General features: G+C 53.3%; 1 protein-coding gene across 4 annotated transcripts in view; it reads right to left on the bottom strand.

Annotated features, from left to right (window-relative positions):
* Window positions 1-23,226, bottom strand: part of BANP (BTG3 associated nuclear protein) — a 128,908-nt gene that overhangs the window by 41,504 nt on the left and 64,178 nt on the right. For all 4 annotated transcript variants that reach the window (XM_025371079.1, XM_025371081.1, XM_025371082.1 and 1 more), the window contains 4 exons: window positions 20,978-21,217; window positions 10,396-10,563; window positions 4,673-4,809; window positions 2,526-2,588 (listed from right to left, as the gene is read on the bottom strand). In XM_025371079.1, coding sequence (XP_025226864.1) covers window positions 2,526-2,588; window positions 4,673-4,809; window positions 10,396-10,563; window positions 20,978-21,217 — 608 coding nt within the window. The remainder of the gene's footprint in view (window positions 1-2,525; window positions 2,589-4,672; window positions 4,810-10,395; window positions 10,564-20,977; window positions 21,218-23,226) is intronic.

Raw genomic sequence — 23,226 nt, 5'->3', positions numbered from 1 at the left:
TCGTCAAACACGCCAAGACACATCACAGGCCATTTGAGAATAACAAGAAAAACACTGGTTCTAAAAATTCAACCTCTAGTAGCAACAAAAGCTCCAAAATAAAATATTTAGATTTTTAGGTACTATTTATTATCTTAAAGGTGAACAAACAACTCAAAAAGCACTGTACCCATTCCCCCACCCTGACCCCAAATGAAAATGTCATTTTGGCTTCATTTTTTATTTTGAAAGAATTTGACTCACAAAAAGTACAGAAAGTAGCAGAGAGCGGTCCTATGTGTGTGCCACCCAGCTTCTCCCAGTGAGGACGCTTTGCTGAGCTGTGCGGCATCACCATGCCAGGACATGGGCCGCACACCAGGAACCAGCTCACTCAACCACGGAGCTACCAAGAGCTCTCCAGCTAGAAACTCGCTTTCATTTGTTGTAAAAAGGAACTGTTTTAAGACTGTTAGACCCTGCTAAACGTTTATTTGCAGATATCCTGTTTTAACAAAATAATTTCAAATGAACACGGTATGAATTTACGGTGGAGACTGCATACTGTCACTTATCACAAAGCCATCATTAGTATTATCAGCAATTTCTAACTGCATTCAATTCCTAATGAAAACAAAAGATCACCTATACAAGATGGATTCAGTTTTGAAAACTGAAAAGAGGAAAAACTAATAATAAAAACTTGCAATTCGAGTAGTCAAGATTTTTTAGCATAAACTATAAAAAGCAAATGTGTGTTTTTTCTTTTGCTGCTGTTTCAATTTTCCTTCATTTCCAATGACTCTAAGGAAATTAAGCATTCCGACGAACTGCATGGACTTCCAGGTATTCAAGAACTCTGGCTGAGCTCTCTGACAGTGAGCTCAGCCTCTAGCCCCCACTTGTCTGTGCCTTGAGAAGCAAACCTTCCCCTGCCCCTCAAAGGCAGCTCCTGCACTGGAAGGTGCTGCTGGGATCCTGCACCTCGCAGCCGCTCAGGCCCCCGACTCCTGCACCTGACCGCACTGAGCCGACTGGTGCCATCTCCCGGCATCTCCACAGAGACGGTCTCTGACCCACCCACAGACACAGAACCAGGCCCTGCTCCTTCCTAGACACTCTGGCCTCCCGGGACCGTCCCCCACCTGCCCCCCACCCCGGTGCTTCCTTCCATCCATCCATCTGACCACATGTTTCTTAGTGACCTGGTCATCTTGCTGTGTGGATGAGCCCACTCATTTCCAGTCGCTTACGGCCCCCACAAGAATTCGTTACTCCCCTTTCACCTCATCCTGATTCCACCCTCGGAATACTTATGCATGTGCTCCTCTCTCAGGATAACCCACTGGGAACTGCTGGTGTCCAAATTAAAGCCACCGCCCGCAGACACGTCTGAGTCCCTGGGGCTCCTCCTGCCATGGCATGCATGTGTCCACAGTCTTGCTCATGGGCACTTGGGCAGGAGCCTCTGCGCCCACCATGAATCTCCGAAGGCAGGGCTTCTCTCTCCTCCGCTCCCCGACAGCACCTGCACCCAGCACGAGCTCCCGGGAGGCCTCCCATGCTAACATCTCCATGAGTCCCCTCGACCTCAGCATCCGAGCTTCCTAGACTCTGCTGCTGGTGTGTGTGGGGAAAGCTGAGATCTTTGTAATGACACACTGTCATGCACCGAACACAACGCTGGTGCTATTGTCACGACCTAGAAACAGCCATGTTCCTCATCCCCCAGAGCGCACCACGGTCACTCAGTACAACACGTGTGTGCTGCTTAGTGCCCTGCGCCTGCTGCTGCCCGTACTGTAGGAAACAGCCCAGAGTCGAAGGACAGCCACCAGCCACCCAGGAGACAGTCCTGCTGTGGCACGCAAACACGGAGCACTGCAACCGGCCAGCCTCAGCTTTCCAAGAACTCAGACTGTCACTCCTGCCTTCACATTCCAGACCCCAACAGCAGCTGAGCCCACACTTCTGAGTGCATGGCCAGGCAGAGCTCCAGAGAGCTCCAGAAATGGAGACAGCGGAGATAATCACAGACCTGGCAGGTGCGCCAAGGGCTATTCCCAGCTCTCAGGACCGGCAGCATCACCTCATGGGATTCCCCACTGTCCCATGAAATCGGCACTAATCCCACAGAGGCCACGAGGAAGCTGGGGCCACATGGCAGGTGAGGGGGTATGTCAGGTCACCTGTGCAGGGGTAGACCACACCTCAGCCACACTGGGGGCCTCCCCTGGCAGGAAGGACAGGGCCAGACAGGGAGAGAAGGGTACTCAGAGGGCACTTCCAGCCAGGAGCAGAAACATCAACCCAGGAGATCTTTACCAAGACAGACCAGAAGCTGTGGAGACCAACAGACAGGAGGGGAGGCAGTGAGGCCACAGAGACTGCAGGCCCGCCACGTGCACCCTGGAAGCAGAGTCCTGAAGCCCACGTTCCCCGTCCTCTGGGACTCCCGGCTGCCCTCGCACTGTGACACCGATGAAGGTCGAGACCATGCGGGCACCGTGCCTGCAGGGACGGTGCTGCGGCAAGAGGTGACTCACCTCGCTGTCCTGCGTGATCTGGACTTGCTCCCCCTGCGGCACCTGGGCGATGTGGAGGTGTCCCTGTGGGATCCGCAGCAAGAGAAGACACCAAGAAGCATCAGAAGAAAATCAAAAGCAAAGGAAACAAGAAACGTCTTCCGGAATGTTTGTTCTTATCTGTTTATAATTCAAAAAGATAACTGAATCCTGAATAGTGCAATACAGTCTGTGGTCACCTCTTTAAATTAAGCTTTTGGTTCACAGCAGTCCCCCTCATCCATGAGGGTTTTGTTTCAAGAAGCACCCCTCCCCCCACTATGTGGACACCAGAAACCGTGGATGGTGCTGAACCCCGTATATGCTATGCTTTCTCCTGCCCATACGTGCCACACAGCTTGGACATGCTGGACAAAGGAAGGACTCACGTCCCAGATGGGATGGAGCAGGACGACCAGATTTCATCATACTACTACCCAGAAGAATATCAATCTGAAACTTACAAATTGTTTATTTCTGGAATTTCTCATCTGATATTTTCAGATCACAGTGGACCATGGGTAATTAAAACCTGGGGAAGTGGAGGCATGGGTAAGGGGGGGCTACTGTGTAATATACACAGAACATCTTCCAGTACTTCACAAAGGAGCAATAGGTCCCAGGAAAGATATTTACAACTTTAAATGTTACTAAACAAGTCAATTTTAAAATGTGCCTGACACACAGAAAAGAGGGGAAACAGAAAATCAGAATGACACCTCTTCCAAATGATACGTTCAGCTCTCTGGGAAAGCTGGGAGGCTATGCATGGAGCTTGTGGCTGGAGCAGGGGAGCTATTCACGTGCCTACACTCACAACAGGGCAGGCAACGTTTTTTAAATCAAAGAAACACTCATATGACTATTTAAACAGTTTGAGTAAACACTAATAAATGTGATTCAAAAAAAAAAAGTCAAAGAATCCAATGTTTATACATACAGGCAGACAAATAATTCCTATAAACCTATAAATGAAATGAATACCCCTTATCTTATTTGAAATTATCTCTTAGTCAAAATGGATCTTAAACTCCTGTAGAATGTTCTATGTAAGCCTTATGGCAAAGTTATCTACTCTGGAACTCTTTCAAAGAACTTCTTACTAACAAGATGAGAGGAACTGACGTTGTCAATGTCAAACAAATTAATAAGCTTATTAAATAAGATTCACCATTCATAACTGTCTCATCTCCTTTGGAAGAGGAAGGGTAATGCCCCCTCTAAAAGCCCCAGAATTTTCTGGAAGCCTTCCCTCTTCCAGACAGCGTGCTGAAGCCACACTGAGATGAGAGCCATGCCCCACTCTCAACAGCGAAGGACCTTGTTTCCAGGAGAAAGCCTGGGCGACACAGAGGCACACAATGACCTCTGTCTTCAGAGGACCCAAGGGTGCTGGTGCCACTAAAGACATCAGCGATGTCTACTGGTACATGTAAAATTCCTAGTCACCCAGCAAAGCTTCCAAAAAAGTCTTCCTTCCTTCTCAGCCACCCCCTACTCTTGCACCACAGAATCCAGGAGGTGTCTGTAGAGGGACTTCACCCGGGAGTCAGCCCCGAGCTCATCAGGCTGACCATAGCTTGGGCCACAAAACCCCAACAGAGAACTCTGCAAGGGCAAGGCAGGACATTGACTCATTGCTGGGGCAGTGCCCGCCCAACCCAGGTGTGCTGAGTAACTCCAAGGCAAACGCTGATGGGAACAATGACCTCAAGCTTTTGCCACTGATCCTAGAAGGAAATGACTCTTTCCCTCAGTGAGAGGGCGCCTGCGCTTCTGAACTGAGAAATATTTCTGATGCTTCCCAGGAGCACGAGCTGGGACAGGCACCACCACACAGCCTAACCCTCGCAGCTGACTGCTCGCCTGCCTGCTGGCAGGACTGAGGTGAGCTGGGCGCCCGCCCCACCATGTGCTTCAATCCCCAGGCTCTGCAGCAGCCGCCCCCACCTGTGAAATGTTAAGAGCGCATGGCTACGACAACCTCTACTTTAAATGGGGACCTTGTGCCTCCTCCCAAGCTATCACTGTGCTTCCGAAACAGTGGAACCGGTGGAAGCCGCCATGGCCCTGCCGTGGCCCGCCCTGCAGCCCCCTTTCCCAAGGTGCGAGGTGGAGAGGGTACGTACTACTTGCACCTGTCCGTCTTCTCCGATCTGGTGGATCTGCACCTGCTGAGCGTTGGCCAGCGCGTAGTGCAGGGCCTGAGGCTGCGGCTGTGGCTGTGGAAGCTCGCTGGAGGGAGGTGGGGTGCTCATCATTGGCTCTGTGGGGGCGACAGGTGTGAACGGGGTGAACGATAAGTTTCTTAGGCATTGCCTCTTGCGGCATGTGTGCACCCCTGTCCCTCCCTCTTGACTCCCACAGCAGAGAAGAGGAAATGCTTCATTTTCCCTCAACTCGCTGCGTCTCCACTCTTCTGCAGAGATGGCTACGAGTGAGTCTAAGGAACTGAGGCTTCCAACATGGAATGCAGAAGCGCCTGAGAGTGGAGTGATGCTGCTGTGACAAAACCCCTTCCAGTCCCAACTTCTTTAAATGAATAAAGTTCTTCAAGTGGACATTAAAAGCTGTTTCAGGCTGGCAATATTTGTCCATGGGTAATTAAACTAATAGGACAAAAGCCTCATCCATACACTTAAAGGTACATTTCCGACAAATTTTACTTGCTGTGTTTAATCAAAATGAGATACATTTGCTTTGACGTACTGTGTATTAATTTTCACTGTAATGATGTCTCAATCTTAATTTTCTTAAACACTTAGAATATTAAGAGCGCAGAAAAACTTTTTAATTTTCAATGTATACACGTAGCTTTGTTGCAGAGAATTATAATAACTAATCAAAAAAAAAACTTTTAAGCATAAAAATGTAGTAAGAAGGGCCGGGCACAGTGGCTCACACCTGTAATCCCAGCACTTTGTGAGGCCAAGGCAGGCAGATCACCTGAGGTCAGGAGTTCAAGACCAGCCTACCCAACATGGTAAAACCCTGTCTCTACTAAAAATACAAAAATTAGCCAGGTGTGGTGGCACACGCCTGTAGTCCCAGCTACTTGGGAAGCTGAGGTAGGACAATCACTTGAACCTGGGAGTCGGTTTCAGTGAGGCAAGATCATACTATTACACTTAGCTCCAGGCAACAGAGCGAGGGGGGGAGGAGGGGAAAGGGGAGGAGAGAAAAGAAAACTTTCCATGTATTTTTTACCAATAGCTAATGGTAGGTATTAAATTGCCATAGTACATAGATTCCACTGAAAACATTTTTTAAAGTAACAATAAAATGTTGGCTTTTTTTTTTTTTTTTTTTTTTGAGACAGTCTCGCTCTGTCACCCAGGCTGGAGTGTAGTGGCGTGATCTTGGCTCACTGCAACCTCTGCCTCCTGGGTTCAAGCGATTCTCTTGCCTCAGCCTTCCAAGTAGTTGGGATTACAGCCACCCACCACCATGCCCAGCTAATTTTTTTTGTATTTTTTGTAGAGAAGGGATTTCACCAGGTTGGCCAGGCTGGTTTAAAACTCCTGTCCTCAAATGATCCACCTGCCTCAACCTCCCAAAGTGCTGGGATTACAGATATGAGCCTCTGTGCCCAGTCACATAATAAAATGTTGATACTTGCAATATGCTAGAAATTGCCCGGCTACACTAAATCAGAATCTGAATTTCATGAGATTCGAAGGTGGTCCTCTTGCATGTTGAACGTGGAGAGCTCGGCTCCAGCCAAAGACCCTGACTCCACCTGAGCACCTCCAGATGTGGGTCATGTCCCAAAGCAACCACCCCCAGGCAGTGCTGCACGCTCCACAGTGCGTTCCTGTCTGCCTGAGCAGTTACAGAGCACTTAGCACCATAGGTCCTCCAGCAAGCCTTGTGGACCCCAGGAAGAAAATGACGAAATCCCAGTTGGGCTGAAGCCCACCTCTACGGACCTGCTGCTCCTCCACTGACCCTCTCAGCACCTACAAAACCAGCCTAATTCTTCACTGATGCGCTGCTTCTCCAGGCATCTAACCATTATCAAACCTTGTGAAATCTCAATTTCTAACTGTTTCCCCAAAGACAACAGTTTCCAGCCCACTGCCACCTTGACAGTCCCTGGAGAGCTCCTCCCAGCAGCTCCAAAACGCCCCCCCAGGGCCACAGGGCAGACAAGCTAAGAATGGGTGTGCTCCAGAGTGCACCTTCCAACCGCACGGGCTCCGAGGAAGGTCCTGCACACCGGCGCAGCCAGCAAAACTGCTTCACACGCTGCTCCACCACCGTCTACTCCTGTGCAAATGTTTTGAGTCTACATTTTCAGCTATGAAATTTCAGCTCATTAAATCTACCCTTTCAAGATTTTAGTATCCTAATGACGCAGGCCAACATATCTGGCAGTCGTCAGGTTATATAACAACCGCTTCTTGCTTACTAAGGTCCTGGCAAGTAATTTAACTTGGGTTTTGACTCCCCATTGGATGAAACAGACCGCTAACCTTACCAAGTGCACGTACCCGAAATACATGGCAGGCAAGCCTGGAAACCACTCTCCTCGCTTTTCAAGTCTAGGAGTTCCCTATGGTTCTTTGGGATGTCTTCTATTTCTCTCCTTGCTATGTTCCTTTTTTCCTTTAAATTCTTGAATGTAATTTTAATAAATTTCAATGTCCCGGTCAGTTAATCCCAGCCAGGGTCCCTTCCTATATTTAATAAATTTCAATGTCCCGGTCAGTTAATTCCAGACAGGGTCCCTTCCTATCTTCTGATTTTCTGATCACAGGTCACAATTTCCTGCTTCCTGGTACTTTTGACTGGATACTGGAGATGGTGAATTTTACTTTTGTTGGATGTCTAGGTTTTGTTGTCTTTCTTTTAAAATTGTTGTTACTTGTGGTTCAGTGTGATCTTTCTCAGGCTGTTTTAAGCTCCGCCTTTACTCTGGGATAGGTTAGCCGCTGGGGGGCGTGGCCTGCTAGTGCAGTGACGGCTGTTTTAAGCTCCGCCTTTACTCTGGGATAGGTTAGCCGCTGGGGGGCGTGGCCTGCTAGTGCAGTGACAGCTGTTCTAAGCTCCGCCTTTACTCTGGGATAGGTTAGCCGCCGGTGGGCGTGGCCTGCTAGTGCAGTGATGGCGGTTTTAAGCTCTGCCTTTACTCTGGCGATAGTGTAGCCGCCGGTGGGCGTGGCCTGCTAGTGCAGTGACTGATCACTGAGCATTCTCCACTCTGGCTGCTGCGAATCCAATCGCCACCCAGCCTGGTGTGAGCTTAGGAACCATTCAGCTCATGCCTGCCTTGGAATCCCCCAAACACCCAAGGAGGCCCCCGTGTAACCCTCTGCTCTTAAGAACTTGACTGCACTTTTAGCTGCCTCAGCCTCTCTCAACTCCAACCCACCTCCTCCACGTGGTGATTGATGCAGCTGTGCTCTGCCTGGCATTCCCCCCTCCCTCCTCTCGCGTTCCCTCTCTCAGGAACACGGTCCTGTGCTGCTACTTGTCTAATGTCTTAGGACAGCTGATTCACAGATTTTCTCCAGATTTCGATGGCAAGAGAATTCAATCTGGTTCCTGCTACTATGCCTGACTAAAGTCAGAAATCTCCTCTCCTTGACATTTTTCTTTTTTTTTTTTTTTTTTTTTTTTTTGAGACGGAGTCTTGCTCTATAGCCCAGGCTAGAGTGCAGTGGCGTGATCTCAGCTCACTGCAAGCTCGGCCTCCCGGGTACACGCCATTCTCCTGCCTCAGCCTTCTGAGTAGCCGGGACTACAGGCGCCTGCCACCAAGCCCGGCTAATTATTTTGGCATTTTTAGTAGAGACGGGGTTTCACCATGTTAGCCAGGATGGTCTTGATCTCCTGACCTCGTGATCCGCCCACCTCAGCCTCCCAAAGTGTTGGGATTACAGGCGTGAGCCACTGCACCTGGCTCTTTTTTGTTTTTTTTTTTGAGATGGCGTCTCGCTCTGTCACCCAGGCTGGAGTGCAGTGGTACAATCTCAGCTCACTGCAACCTTCGCCTCCTGGGTTCAAGTGATTCTCCTGCCTTAGCCTCCCAAGTAGCTAAGATTACAGGCATGCACCACCACACCCGGCTAATTTTTGTATTTTTAGTAGAGATGGGGTTTCACAATGTTGTCCAGGCTGGTCTCGAACTGCTGACCTCAGGTGATCAGTTCACCTCAGCCTCCCAAAGTGCTGGGACTACAGGCATAATAAGCCACCACACCCGGCCCCTCTGACTTTTAAACAACATTTTTTAAAACTATAAAACAAACGCAGTGCTTGTTGGAATTAACTGAGAAACTACAATGAAAAACAGACAAATAAAAATTATCCTACTACCTAGAGACAGGCACTATAAAAATGATCACACAAAAATGTTTAATCACCTTCCACATACACCTATATATTTGCAATAAAAAATGGTCTCATACCATAAGTCTAGTTCTCACACCCACTCTCTGCCTAGCTATGAATATTCAAGAGCAGAATTCAAGTCATGAGCAATATTCCTCCAGCCCCATTTCAACAGCCACAGGTTACGCTGCTACATGGTATTTCATTGAACGCCGTTAACCCATCCCCCAGGACTGCTACCTTTCTAAAGTCCCAAGGCAGAATTCCTCATTGTAATAGAAAGGCCTAGAAGAGCTTCTTCAACACAGGTCACTCAAGAAAGCGCTGCTTGGCCGGGCGCGGTGGCTCACGCCTGTAATCCCAGCACTTTGGGAGGCCGAGGCGGGCGGATCACAAGGTCAGGAGATCGAGACCACAGTGAAACCCCGTCTCTACTAAAAATACAAAAAATTAGCCGGGCGCGGTGGCGGGCGCCTGTAGTCCCAGCTACTCAGGAGGCTGAGGCAGGAGAATGGCGTGAACCCGGGAGGCGGAGCTTGCAGTGAGCCGAGATCGCGCCACTGCACTCCAGCCTGGGTGACAGCGCGAGACTCCGTCTCAAAAAAAAAAAAAAAAAAAGAAAGCGCTGCTTTAGGGACACAACTTGTGTGGCCCACTGCAGCCAGCCACCTCCCATCCTGGAGCCCCTGGGCAGCAGCTGAGGCTGAGTATCTGATAACTACCAAAACAGCCTGGGAAAACCACTTCCTGAAGTCCAGTTCAGAAAGAGACCCCGGGAGAACTCCAGGTGATCTGGTCTGTAACTTGCAGGACCTTCCAGAACAAAGGGTTCTGGCCGACAAAGACTCCACTGAACAGGAGAGCTGGCCCTGCCCACGGCTGCCCTCGCATCCTGACCCCAGCCCCAATCAGAGCTCAAGTTCCAAGAGCCGCTGCCAATGCAGCTACCGTGGGGAGCTTTAAAAGAATAGTTTTCATTCAAATACTTATTAAAATATTTTGAGATGTCTTGGGTGAAAGGCAATATCAAGTCACATTGTCATTCCTAGTGAAAATTCTCCCAAGGCAATGCCTGAGAGACAACTCCAAGAGAACTGCTTCCATTATCTTGTGGATAAATCCAACTAAGGCCATGAACTCAAAGTAAAAATAAAGCACAATTCAGAATCCACCCCACCCCTCACCCGGAGTCACCAGGCAAATCATGAGAATACAATGGCCGGCAGCCACATGCAAAGGCCTCGGCCTCCTTGCCCCCATCCAAAAGACTTCCAGGAGGTCCAACAGGCCCTGTGTGAGGAGCCTGGAGCAGGCCTGAGGCTGTCTGTGTGAAGGGCGCACAGGGCCAGGCACAGGTCCTGCGGCTCCACTGCTCCGTGTGCACCGCACAAGCCTCTGGCCTCAGCTCCTGGCAACTGCTAGAGCCTCCGGCCACACTCCGGCTGCCCCTAAAAATGCCACCAGGCCAGCTGCCCTAAGCAGGCAAGGGCGGCCTCTCCTGTGGCATGAGGCCTACCTGAGGGGCAGTAGGAAGATGAGTTCGGCGTTCTCCGCGAGAAGCTCTTGACCGCCAGGCTCTGGCCCCGCTGTTTGCGCCGCCACGCCGTGCGACACTTGGAGTCAATGCTCTGCTTGATTCGGTACCAGTCGGATTCCGTGATGCCAAATTTATAGAAAAGGTGACCTGGAAGGACATATCCAAGGAAAAGCGGTGAGGCCTGCTCAGGATGGCCATCAGGAGCTGCCTGGCTGCAGAGCCGGGGCCCGCAGAAAAGGCCTCACCCAGGCACCCCAGCCGGCCAGGCTGGCCCCATCTTCCTGCAAGGGTCCAGAAAGGCCCGCTCCACAGAAGGTACTCAGCTGGCCCACAGGCGGGGCTCCCCATAAGATACAAATGATCTCTAAGGGGTCATGACATGCTCTTTCCACTTGTTTAACTTCTCGATCCCTCTGACTTGGTCTGCCCACACCAGCTGCACACTTGGGGCTCTCACAGGATTCCCAGACCGTCCACGCTCCAACTTTCCTCTGCCCTGAACTCACAGCAGCACCTAAGGTCCTGCATGCCCAGAGGATGAGATCAGGGACCTCAACAATTGAACTAGAATTTGTCGGTCCTCTGCTTACTCACGCCTGCTTGGCCACCGCCCTCCCTTCCTTCATGTCTTGGCTCCACCATCCCTCTGGATAACCACCCAGCCCTCCCGCCCTCCCGCCCTCCTGGGCTCCCACCCTCCTCCCACTTGTTTTGTCAGAGCACTGACCACCTTCCAGTGTTTGGAGAATTCCTGTATGTAGTTTACACTGTTCCCCTCACAAACACAGTTGAGAATTCACGTGTGTACTGTTACTCTGTTCCCCTCACAAACACAGTTTGGAGAATTCACATGTGTACTGTTACTCTGCCCCCCTCACAAACAGTTTGGTATTATTACTCTGTTCCCCTCACAAACACAGTTTGGAGAATTCACGTATGTATTGTTACTCTGTCCCCCTCATAAACACAGGGGCCTTTGTTGTGTCCACCCATGCGGGTCAGGCACCTAGAACGTTCTCGCGCGCAGTGGCTGCTCCCGTGTAAACAGTGATTACAACAGACCGTAAGACACCCTCCCATGGCTGCTCAGGACTGGGGCTTGTTTACGTCATTCCCGACACCTCTCTATCATGCCTTCTCAACCAGAGCACAACCTCCTCACGGGCAGGGCCTGTGTCCTCATCCCTGGAGTCCCTACACCACAAGCCGAGTGGGCACAACCTACTCTCACTGTGGAGCCAAAGCCAGATGCATCGTCTTCCCGGGGCTCACCGTGCACACAGCAGAGAACTGTCCTGGGACCCCCAGTTCTCTACAACCTGCACTACAGAGAGCTCTCAGCATGCCTTGAGTAGCATCCAGAGGTGCCCTGTATTCAACAAGGAGAAAACTGAGGATCCAAAGGCCACAGTGGAGCAGGTGACAGGATGGAGCCAGCACCCCGCTGCACGCCCAGTCACTTCCCACTAGGCCACAAGACCCTTTCCCTGTAGCGATGACGAATGTGGGAATCATGGGAAGGGCTCTTCAACACACTGGCCTCTCTAGCTGGCTCATGCAACTTCACTAATTTACAGGAAAATACACGGATGGAATCCAGAATTGTAGTAATAAGATGAAGCTGAAAAGTGTCCTGTTTCAACTACCAAGAGCCTCAAGTCTGGACTCTACTGCCCAAACCCTAAAAATCTGTTCCCATTGAGACTAAAATGGTAGAAACAATCGAAACAGAGGAAGAAGTGTTTGGTTTTTTAAGTACTCTATTAGGTATCAAAAGTCCCTCGGGTTTTGGAAACATGCCTCTTGACTTTTTTATCAGTAGATACTTGAGACACGTTTGACTCTGTATAACGACAACCAACCTGTCTGTGCTATAGACAAAAAGAAACCAGCCAGGAGGGCGGGATTTGCAGGATCAGAGGGAAGAATAACCTGAAGTCGTTTTGGCAGCACGTTTTTATCCTCACGCATAAAAGAAATCATACGTGAAGCAGCAGGTCTTTGGCTTCCAATTTTCAGGTCATCTCTAAAATAATCAGAGTCACCCTCAAATCTTGGCTGGGTGACGGAGACGCCTCAGGAAGCCCCAGGCTGAGCAGCCTTAGTGACTCACAGAGGAAGCCAGCCCTGGCTGTGGTCATGGGAGAATCCAACCATTAAAATCACAATGAAATCCTTACAGGAGAGCCCAGCTACTGCCAGAGGTTGCACCACAGTTACCGTAAAACCCAGCTTTCAATCTCCACTTCAACAGTTTCAGGAGAGCCCAACTACTGACTTTAGATACAAAGCAGCCCAGCTGCTGCCACCAGGAGACAAGAAAAGAAACAGCCATCCCACCAGCAGGACAATGACTTTGGAGCACGAGTCGATAAAAAGAAACATCCTCAGAACCGCCCTCCTGTTACCCTCCCACCTTCACACTCCAGGAGAAAACTTCCATATACCTCAAAGGATTAATGAGTCCATACGAAATTTAAAAACAGGTTAGTAACAGGAAAGAAAATATACCTAAAACACCCAGGTGTATGGGTAAGAGAAATGAGTAAAAACATTAACATTTAAATTCGGCCGGGCGCGGTGGCTCAAGCCTGTAATCCCAGCACTTTGGGAGGCCGAGACGGGCGGATCACGAGGTCAGGAGATCGAGACCATCCTGGCTAACACGGTGAAACCCCGCCTCTACTAAAAAATACAAAAAACTAGCCGGGCAAGGTGGCGGGCGCCTGTAGTCCCAGCTACTCGGGAGGCTGAGAAAGGAGAATGGCCTAAACCCTGGAGGCGGAGCTTGCAGTGAGCTGAGATCCGGCCACTGCACTCCAGCCTGGGTGACAGAGCGAGACTCCGTCTCAAAAAAAAAAAAAAAATTTAAATTCAACTTTGTAAAAATAGAGTTGCCAGTTCAAACCCTTACTCATACCTTTTAAATAAAAAAATACATATTCATCTAGTTACCCGCCAACGAGTTTCCATTGTCCTCAGACATCAAATTACCTAATTCCTTCTGATCTGCGCTCCAGGCCCCAGCCTGGGCAAATGCCCCCTGCTGGCCACCAAGGAGATCCAGAGAACAGACCAGCCGCCCAGGCACTGCCTGCAGAGCGCGGTAGGTTAGGAGGGGGAGGATCTGAACATGCACAGATGAGTGCAGGCGGCGCCCGAAGACGCTACTGGACCGCAGCTGGGGCAAGCGCTCGCTTCTGGGCAGCCCTCGGGGCTCTGAGGGTCTGTGAGGGGCTCAGATTCCTTTACCTTTTGTGACAGCACCGAGCAGCTGCACTTAACAGAGGGAGCAGGAAAATCCTATCATGATGGGATCAAAAGATCACCTTGAATTTAACTGTCATTTTCCACTTAAAGCATTTGATCTCATGTTATTTGATGGACATTTTTTCTAAAAGCCTCATAAAGTAGGAATGTCACTACTTTCACTTTGGTTTTGAGGCAAAAGCCAGAAAAAGGAGAAGTGATGTGTCCAAGTCCAATTACTAGTTAGGACTGAGCACTGGCCTTAAAGTGCAAGCTTCCTGGGCCCACCCAGGTGGAGAGGCAGCGGCCCTCACTGGATCCTGAGAACCCATGAGAGGCACTCGGGGAGGTGGGAAGAACACGCACAGCCCCGCACACATGCCTCTGCTGTCCTGAGCTCCCTCAGCCCAAGGCACCCACAGCCCCTGCTGCCAGGAGGCCTAGTCGGACTTCGATCGAGGCAGAAGTCTCCCCCGCAGCAGTGCCCAGGACACAAGAAGAACAAAAGTGCTCGGCATCCAGCTGCTGCGGCTCATGGGATCCCCACAGCGCGGCATCACCCTACCGGGAGCAGAACACCCTGTCTGGCCTCAGTCCCTGCTTCCCCAGCATATCCCCACACCACGCCCATCGAGGCCCCTCCAGGCCGGGACAGGCTTGCCTTCCAGGCTCAGCCAGGCAGCATCCCTGCCACTGCCCACACCTCTATTTTCCTGATGAGCTGTCCTGCAGTTCCCAAAGAGCTGAAGAGTCCCCATTACACCATTAGCTGCCTTCCCACTTTCCAGAATCCCCGTTACTGACTCTGGTGGTTCAAATCATAAACCGATTCCCAGCCTTCCATCTGTGGGGCCATGAGCGGCACTGTGGGAAGCGAGATGAGAGAGCCAGGAGGGCTTGTAATCTTGCGCCTTGGTGGGTGGCACGGGGCTTTATCAGTCACAAAGGAAAGAAGAGCACCACCCCTGCTAGTGCAATCTCAAGTGCAAGGGAAGGCAGCACAAAACTGAGTGCCAACAATTGATTTCTTGAAATTACAGACTCGACGTGATAGCGCTGCCTAGAAAAACAAAGGGCGTCTCGAAGCCTCTGCCCGATGGAAGCCAGCTGACACGCTCCCTCCCGGGGGAAGCACACGCAGCCCACACCCCACGCACCTCACATGTCCAGCCTCCAGGCCACGCTGACCGCCTTCTCCAAGCCTGCTGACTCACTCCTTTATGAGAAAAAACGATAGAGTGACACCTGTCCTCGGTCTGTTAGCAACAGAACCCCTCACAGCCACCTGCAGGACCACCTCCAGGTCACAGCATGTGGGTCAGCTGCTGCTGAGGCGGCGGCTCCGCTCACTTTTCTGCCTGCAGCCCACACTGACCACACCTTCCTCCCAGCTCTCAGTCACCATGAGGCGCTCAATGTCTCAAGACAAACACCCACCCCTGCGTGGAGTCCACATTCTGCCCTTAAGGACACATACAGGGCAGCCTCACCATTTCACCTCACAGAGAACCTGGAGAAGAGATAGCACTTGACCACCCCTGTCCCCACAAAACTCATGTCCTGGCCCAGGACCCCGGAATGTGACCTGAAGGGGAACTAGGGTCTCTGCAGATGTGATTCCTTAGGTTGCAAGGAGGTCATCCTGCAGGAGAGGGGGCTCCAAATCCAGTGACTGTCCTCGTAAGGAAAGGGACACAGAGGGAGACACAGGGAAGACAGCCGTGGGGGACGCGGGCAGAGATCGGAGGGATATGGCCACCACCAGAAGCTGGGAGAGGGAAAGGGCCTTCAGAGGCAGCGTGGCCCTGCCCACACCTTCATCCCAGGCATCTGGCCTCCAGACCTGCGCAGTGTTCCATGCCAGCCAGACTGTGAGCTTTGTTCCAGCGGCCACAGGAACCTGAGGTACCCTGCAAGACACAACGGGGCCAGGACCACCTGCTCTTGGAGTGAATGATCTGAAAAGAACCACAATCATCTGACAGGTCAACCTTGAATGTACAACTTTTTACTCTGTGCAAGTGAATCCGGTCTCTCCGTAACTGCTAGGAGGTCTCGTGGAGACCTGCCACCCACAGTAGCATTCTTTAGATCACACGAGATCGGGTGTCTTCAGGGTGGCACGGCTATAGACAGCATCTTTTAGAAAAGCCTTCAGATCCGGGGTCACCGGCTTGGATGCACAGTCCAAGCAGAGGCGTACGTGAGCCATGGATAGAAATCCTAAGAACTAAACCAACTTCTCTTCACAGAGAAAAGAGGCGAACGCTGCTGTCCTAAGAGCACATTCCTTAGGAAAATGCCCCAAGGTTTTCCAAGTTGCAATAATATGCTACTTTTGCGTAAAACACAAATTAGGTTAGCTGCCCAAATTTGGGGGGTCCACCAAACCGTGGGAACCCTAAGAAAGCCAACACCCCAAAAAGCAATAACCTCCCTCTTTCAATAACCTCATTTCAAAAAGGTGGTGGAGACATTACCTACTGTGTGTTTCAAAATGTAGACTTTTTTCTCCAGAAAAAGAAAGAAAATCTTTCTGCTGACAAATAAGGAGAAATTTAAATCAAAATCTTCTCCCTCGTGAGCTGCCTGGGTTGAGTGAGGACAGCCGCAGGCCTGACTGCTGAGGCTACAGGTGTCACTGTGGGCTCTGAAGCAACGCAGAGAGTGAGGTGGGGCGATGCAGCCAATTCTGCTCCTGCCACTGTTCAAGCTGGGGCCTGGGAGGTTTGGTCCATGCACTTATTTGATTTGTTTTGGTTTTTTGAGCAACAATCAGCAATAAGAATGAAACTGGGCCACAGAGAGAAAAGGTAAAGCAATGCTTTTAACATTTCAACAATTCCATCTAAGCACGAGCAGCACAGGTACGCCTGGCCAGAGGTGGAGGGAGAAGGAAGGGCTCCTGTTCCAATCTCCCTCCGGATTTCACTCCAGAGGAAGGAAGCCCAGCAGGTGTTGCCCGCTGCCCTCAAGGGCTGGTGTGAGGGAGGGTCGTGCTCTCTCAGCCCACATAGCAAGGTTCCTCTCCATTTGGACACCAGAGGAGCTGGGGCACAGGGAGGCACAGCAAGGGCCTATGGTCACACAGGCCACAATTATAGACGCTGACTCCACCCTGTCAGCCCCTGCTCCTGTCCCACAAGACACTGCCTTGAGGCCAGGCATGGTGGCTCACGCCTGTAATTCCAACACTTTGGGAGGCTGAGGTGGGGAGTTTGAGACCAGCCTGGACAACATGGTGAAACCCCGTCTCTACTAAAAATATAAAAATTAGCCAGGCATGGGGACAGGTGCCTGTAATCCCAGCTACTTGGGAGGCTGACGCAGGAGAATCGCTTGAACCCGGGAAGCGGAGGTTTCAGTGAGCCAAGATCAAGTCACCGCAAATCAGCCTGGGTGACAGAGTGAGACTCCATCTCAAAAAAAAAAAAAGACCTTGCCTTGCTCATGAGCTGCCAAGGTGGCAGGTGAGTGCTAAGAAGGCCAGGTGCTCACAGAAGCCACCACCCTGGGGGGAAGGTGGGCAGACAGCAGTGTGTGGCCCACAGACTCCAGGCTCCTTTCTGCCCTGCCCGCCCCCCTTCCCGGGGCTTCGCCCATGTGGTTCCAGCAGGATGGCTCGCTGGCTCCTGTGTCCACGCTGTCTAACCACAAGGCCACTCGCTGGGCCCTCTGAAGGCCCAGTGCAACAGTGAAGACTCGGAATCTCCACCCACTGTGAATATCTGTAACAGACAGAGGCCCGGACCTGCGTGCCCAGCTCTCTGCCTGGCAAGGACACAGCGGCCACCTCCACACGAACGCCGCCTGGCAAGGGCACAGCGGCCACCTTCACACGAACGCCACCCACGCCTCTGGACAGCACAGACTCCACAGTCGCTCAACAACACAGCTCCTGCTAAGCAGGCAGCACGTCCGGGCGCCACCAATCCCGCTGGGGACACCACACACCTGGGGTTGCAGTCCAGGACGCTGGGTGAATGCCACGAGCTCAGAGACACAACGGAGCTGAGACGGGCTGTGGCGAGCCACGTCCATCTCCTCCTCTGTGGCCCCGCGACCTGCTCTCTGCACAGTGGCTTACCTGCCTGCCCACAACGCAGCTGCATGGATGCCTAGTGAGGGCATGGCGCACCTCTCCCCACGACGCTCTGAGCATGAATGCGGCGTCTCAACATTCTGAGACACTTACTCATGCTTTGTGAACTATTTAACAAATATGGCAAATATACACAGAATCGGGAATTCCCCTTTAAGAAAATGCACAGGTTTCTCGGCCTGAAAAAAAAAAAGGAAGCCGCACCTGTGACATGACAGAGCTCTGGCTGCTGACACAGCACCGTCCGCAGAGCTCACCACCACCCCACCCACGGGCACTGGCAGGAACCCTCACAGCCCGCACAGCCTCCCGCCAAAAACGCACACAAGCCCACCACGTGGGCTTCACGTAAACACAACTGTCTGTGGAAATCAGAAGTGTATGACGGGAGGTGGTGCCCACTATACAGAATGGGCCATCTCCCACGACCCACAGCAATGACTGAACTCTCGAGTTCCTGTGAAGCCAAGCCTTGCCCACGTCTCCAGAATCCCCGCACCCCGGGCACTCCTGTTCCAGAGCACAGCCCGGTCCATACTCAGCAGTTGCTCCAGGCCCCTCCACATGGCCCTGAGGACAGGCCAGCCTTCCTCACGCAAAGTCACCCGAAGGTCAGCCCCACCATGACCCTCCCAGAGCTCTGCTCGAGAGATCAGAATTCACCGGGCATCTCCAAGGGGCCAGGCGCTGTAAGCGAGCCCAGGAGCCACGCCCCGGAGGGACTTCCAGCAGAATGACAGTGCTAGCGGACGCCCCTGCCAGGGGACCGTGCTCCAGAGCCCAGCTCAGAGCCTGGGGAGGCAGGGCGTGGGCCCCAAGCCATAGCAGCCTGGTGAACACAGCCAGTGACCTCAGCTGTCTGGGGGACAGCCCCGAAGCCAGCGGGCCCAGGGGAGAGGGTGGTGGCCCATGCCAGGTTCCCACTCCCCTCTCTGGCTTCCGAACCCCCATCGAGGTTGGCAGCACTTCCCAAGCAAGGAGAAGCTCGGCAGGGAAGGTCAGCTCACAGCCATCACACACAGGAGCTGGGGCCTGCCCCATTCTGCCCCACACAGGGCCTTCCACTGCCCCACATGGACGTCCTGAGTACAGACACAGTCACCCCACCGCCATGGGCTCTGCTCTGAGTATTGCCCTGCCACGTCCCTGTCACCTCGCTGGAACATTCCCTGTGCCCGACTAAAAAAACACCAATCGCAGCCAATGCCCTGAAAGCCCAGAATCCTTAGCCTGACATTCCAAGGCACCGTCTCCAAGGCAGAGCAGCCGGCCTCCAGCCTCACATCTGAGGCCCCTGTCATCTTCCTGGAGGAGCAGGGACTCCTCACCTGGGAAGAGGGCCCAGCCCTGAAAGCCACTGCCCCACACAGCACAGCACGCTCATCCCACATGCCACCATCCTCTCCAAAGAGTACCCGCTCCTCTGTCCAGGCTGTGCCTCCAACTCTCAGCCCAGACTGACACTGCAGCGACACCCCACAATGCCACCTCTCAGGTTACAGACACTTCTATCTACCTGACTGCACACTCTGCTGTCAGGGCCATTTCTCACTCATCTATACATCTCAGCACACTCTACACTGTGATCCACACACCAAGCACCAGCACAAAGCAACCCCCGGCTTTCAAGCTGGAAGCACATCACGTGGTCAGGGGCGCAGATGTGTGCTCTTGGCCACGCCATGCCCTAAAGCAGAGGGTGGAGAGGGCAGTGGGCCTGTTGCCTGCCTCTGAAGGCAGTGTCTTGCTGGAGCACAGCCATGGCCATGCACTGACACCTCGTTTGTGGCTGCTTTCAGAGCTGAGCAGTTGAAGAGAGACCCTAGGACCTGCAAAGCCTGAAACATCTGCCACGTGGCCCTTCAGAAGGCAGCTGCGAATGACCCCATCCCATGACCCTCTGATCCTTGTGACCTGCTTTACTCCACTGCTGAGAAGCTGTGAGGAGGCCCCACGTGTGGTCTCCCAGGCAGTTATCTGAGACGACCCTCAGGGTCCAGGACGGGCGTCCGCCAGTGTCTGACAGCTAGCGCACACGCCTGGGCCAAGACGTGGCGCATGGGAAGATGCCATGACCTGCGCACACGCGTGTGGGTGGGACCTGGCTCCACCTCTCAGCAGCTTCCAGGAAAACCTGCAGTCAGCACGACCCCCTCAGTCTTACTTAGACCCCATTTTCACAGCAGCTACTGAACAGCCGAGCCCTTCCCCTCCTCACTGCTCCTGACAGAGGCTCACGGGCCACACCACGCTTCCCAGAGAAGCAAGGCTCTTTCCTGCTGAACAGTGGCCCCTGCACAGTGAGACCCCAGACACCCCCTGCACGGTGAGACCCCGGACACCCCCTGCACAGTGAGAACCTGGACATCGAGTGGTCTGCCTCGCTTGCCTTGTTGCGAGATCAGATTTACATTTCATGCTCCCCTGTGGCAACTCTCCAGAGCCCGGATTGCCGGAGGCCGCTGCACCCTCCCACACCTTTCCGCCAGGGACCTCGTGTCTCTTGTGTTTGCTGCTGCTTCACTTTACATCTTTGTCAGAAGCCAGCAGGACGGCTTCTGAAGCAGACGGGCTCGGTGGAGCAAATGGACCATGTATGCCGGCAAGGAGGATCTGAGCGCCCATCAAACATCACTGACGAGCAGCACCGCCATCGCCACCTGGAGCAAGCCCCGCTCTTCAGAAGGGAGGGAAACATCACAGGCTGGGCTGGGCACGAAAATCAGGCTTTGGAGCTCTCCTGGCTCCCGTCACAGCCAGGTCAGCACAGAGGCCCTGGCACGGCTGCTGAGACCCAGCCCTCGAGGCAGGCGGCACTCCACCCGCTGCGGAGAGGTTCAGGAGGGCCTGGGTCAGCACGACCAGGATGGCAGGGAAGGCCCCGGCTCTCCTCCTCCTCCTCTCCCTTCCTCAAGAGTGGCCTACAGACAGGAGGCGAGGAGTTTTTTACCTTTTAAGGGTACACAGTAGGTATCTATATTATGGGGTATATGAGCTATTTTGGTATAGGCCTGCCGGGCGCAGTGAGCACATCAGGGTCAACCAGGCGTCCACCCCCTCGAGCACTGATCCTCGGGCTGGGATTTCAAACTGCTTGGAGAAATGCAGCCCTGGGCCGGAACTCCTGATGCCAGCGTCCTCAGCGATGACATGTGGGTCCTGACTCAGCTCCCTGCACACCCCAGTCCCCCAAGGCGGGGTCCGACTTACACCGGATGCCATAGATGGTGAGCGGGTCCAGCTGCTTCTTCCCGTGCTTGCCCTGCCCCGAGAGGTTGGACACGGCCTGCACCTCGCGGTGAAAGAGGTAGTCCAGCAGCGTGAGCGCCATCTTCTCGGCTGTGCGGCAGTTGGTGCTGATGTGCAGCATGTCGGAGGGGATGATGGCGCAGCGTACCCGCATCTCGGGGTTGTTCTCGTCGCCCAGCCAGGTGCCATTGGGGTAATCCTCTGAAAAAGAGAAGACAGGGTCCTCAGATGGCCAAGGCTCAAATAAGCTCACACTCAGGACAGCAGAGTGTTCTGCTGAGACACCCCCAGGAAAGGTGCTCCGCGCAGGGCTGGGCAGATCCCTCCTGACTTGTGATGCAGTCACCAAGAGCGCTGGAGCCTCCGACTGCTGCCCAAGAAAGAAGTGGCGAGGAACAGGAACGATCCCACCACCCCCAGAAGCGGCCGAGGTGTCCTTCCATCCATGTCACACGGATGAATGTGGCAGGCAGGCCGTGTCCTGGCAATCCTCCTTGCTCTGCACTGAAGGCCGGCCCCTCAGAGCTGAGCCCGCCCTGCTAACTCAGTGAAGCAAGCAGATCGCAGCGCACCTAGCGCCCCCGCATCTGAACCTCCCGGGACAGCCCTGCCTGCTGCTCGCAGAAGGCTGGTGGGTGTGTGTCCAGTAGCAGGAGCCTCTGCAGCGCCCAGGGGGAGCACAGGCCCAAGTTCGTCCTCAGGTCTGGAAGAGCTGACATCAAACAAGCTCTGGTCTCAAACGCCAGGTTCTCTTCACAGCCCCAGCAGGGTAAAAAGCTTTAAAAAAATAAAAAGGTCAATGTTTGCCCACATCTGGAAGGAGACCACTTGGCACACCTGTCTCTGGGACAAGGGAGAGCCACTGCTCCTTCCTGTGTTCAGAGGACTCTGCGCTGAGCAGAGGCTGCTGGGCCCTCACCATGGTCCAAAGAGCCGAGCACACTCTACCGCTCCCTCTGCACTGTTGAGGGTCGGCCCGGCCCGGCGTGAGAAAATGGCTCTGTGTGGGACATGTGGAGCTCCAAGGGGCTCTGCACTCCTCCCCGTAGAGTCCCGGCCACCACAGTGTTCTGGGCCACTGCCCTTTCATGCTCTGTGAGCCTCACGCCTCCCCCCTGGGCAGCTCCGCAGTGAGCCTGGGGTCTGTGCACTGCACCTGCTCTGACCTCCTGCCCAGAGTACTGGAATTCCTTCCCCTTCTTGTAGCCAAATTTCCTTCCCTGCCACAGACGTCCCTTAACCACGTGGAACACACCCCTTGTGATCTTGTGACCCCAAAGGTTACTAAAAACAGAAGGAGAAAGCCAAGGCCGCGTCCGGAGCCAGGGGCAGGGACACGAGAGCAGCAGGGCCAGATGCCTGTGGGGCTGTGGGGCCTTGGGACCTGAGCGCCAACAGTCACACACTCTGCTCATCCTGGACCCGGGACCCCAGCAATACCGATATCCTCGCACACAGGTGGTACCTGCCCCAGCCACCTGCAGAGCATTTGGAACCTTCCCTGGGGCCCCTCACGCCTCACTGCCAGCCATGCTCTCCCACTGGCCAGCCACTCACACCAAGAAAGATGCAGAGGTAAGGGACTCCAGCGTCAGCAGCCGGCCTGCCTCGCCCCCGTGCACACGATGCCAGTCCTTGCCTCTGCACAGAGTGTTAAGTCACAGCATGCCCCGGACACCAGCATTCTCAGGGCAGTTAAAGTGCAGTCGCCCAGACCAGCGCATTCAGGTGTGGGAACGCGCCATGTTCTCCACTGTCAGCGAGGCCACAGCAAGGACCCATGGACAGGCCCACGCTCCACACGGAGGAGACAGGGTGGCCAGGCACCTGGAGTGGCCTGAGCTTGCCTGCAAAGCACACTCCTGTGGCGATGGAGTGGGACTTCCCACCTGGCTGCCCAGGCAGTGACACCCGCCAGCCCCTCTATACCTCTCTGCCTCCCTCCCTCCCAAGCATGGGCTCTCAGCTTCCTAGCTGACCCTTCATAAGTCACTGGTCTTCTCTGAACCACAGACTCCTTCTCTGTGTAACGGCGTCTCCGAGTTGTCCTCAGGTTGACCAAGTACAGTATGTGAAAGGCTTGGTGGCTTGTCAAACTCCCTGTTCAAAGCCTCCCCGTGTGACAGAAGAAAGCTCTACACAGGATCATAAACGGGAAAACTTGCACTCCTGCTTGGAAGCTCAGCAGCTTCACAAATAATCTCTTCCGA

Source organism: Theropithecus gelada, chromosome 20 (assembly GCF_003255815.1).
Source record: "Theropithecus gelada isolate Dixy chromosome 20, Tgel_1.0, whole genome shotgun sequence".
Lineage (NCBI taxonomy): Eukaryota > Metazoa > Chordata > Mammalia > Primates > Cercopithecidae > Theropithecus > Theropithecus gelada.
This window is presented reverse-complemented; position numbering and strand designations above follow the sequence as displayed.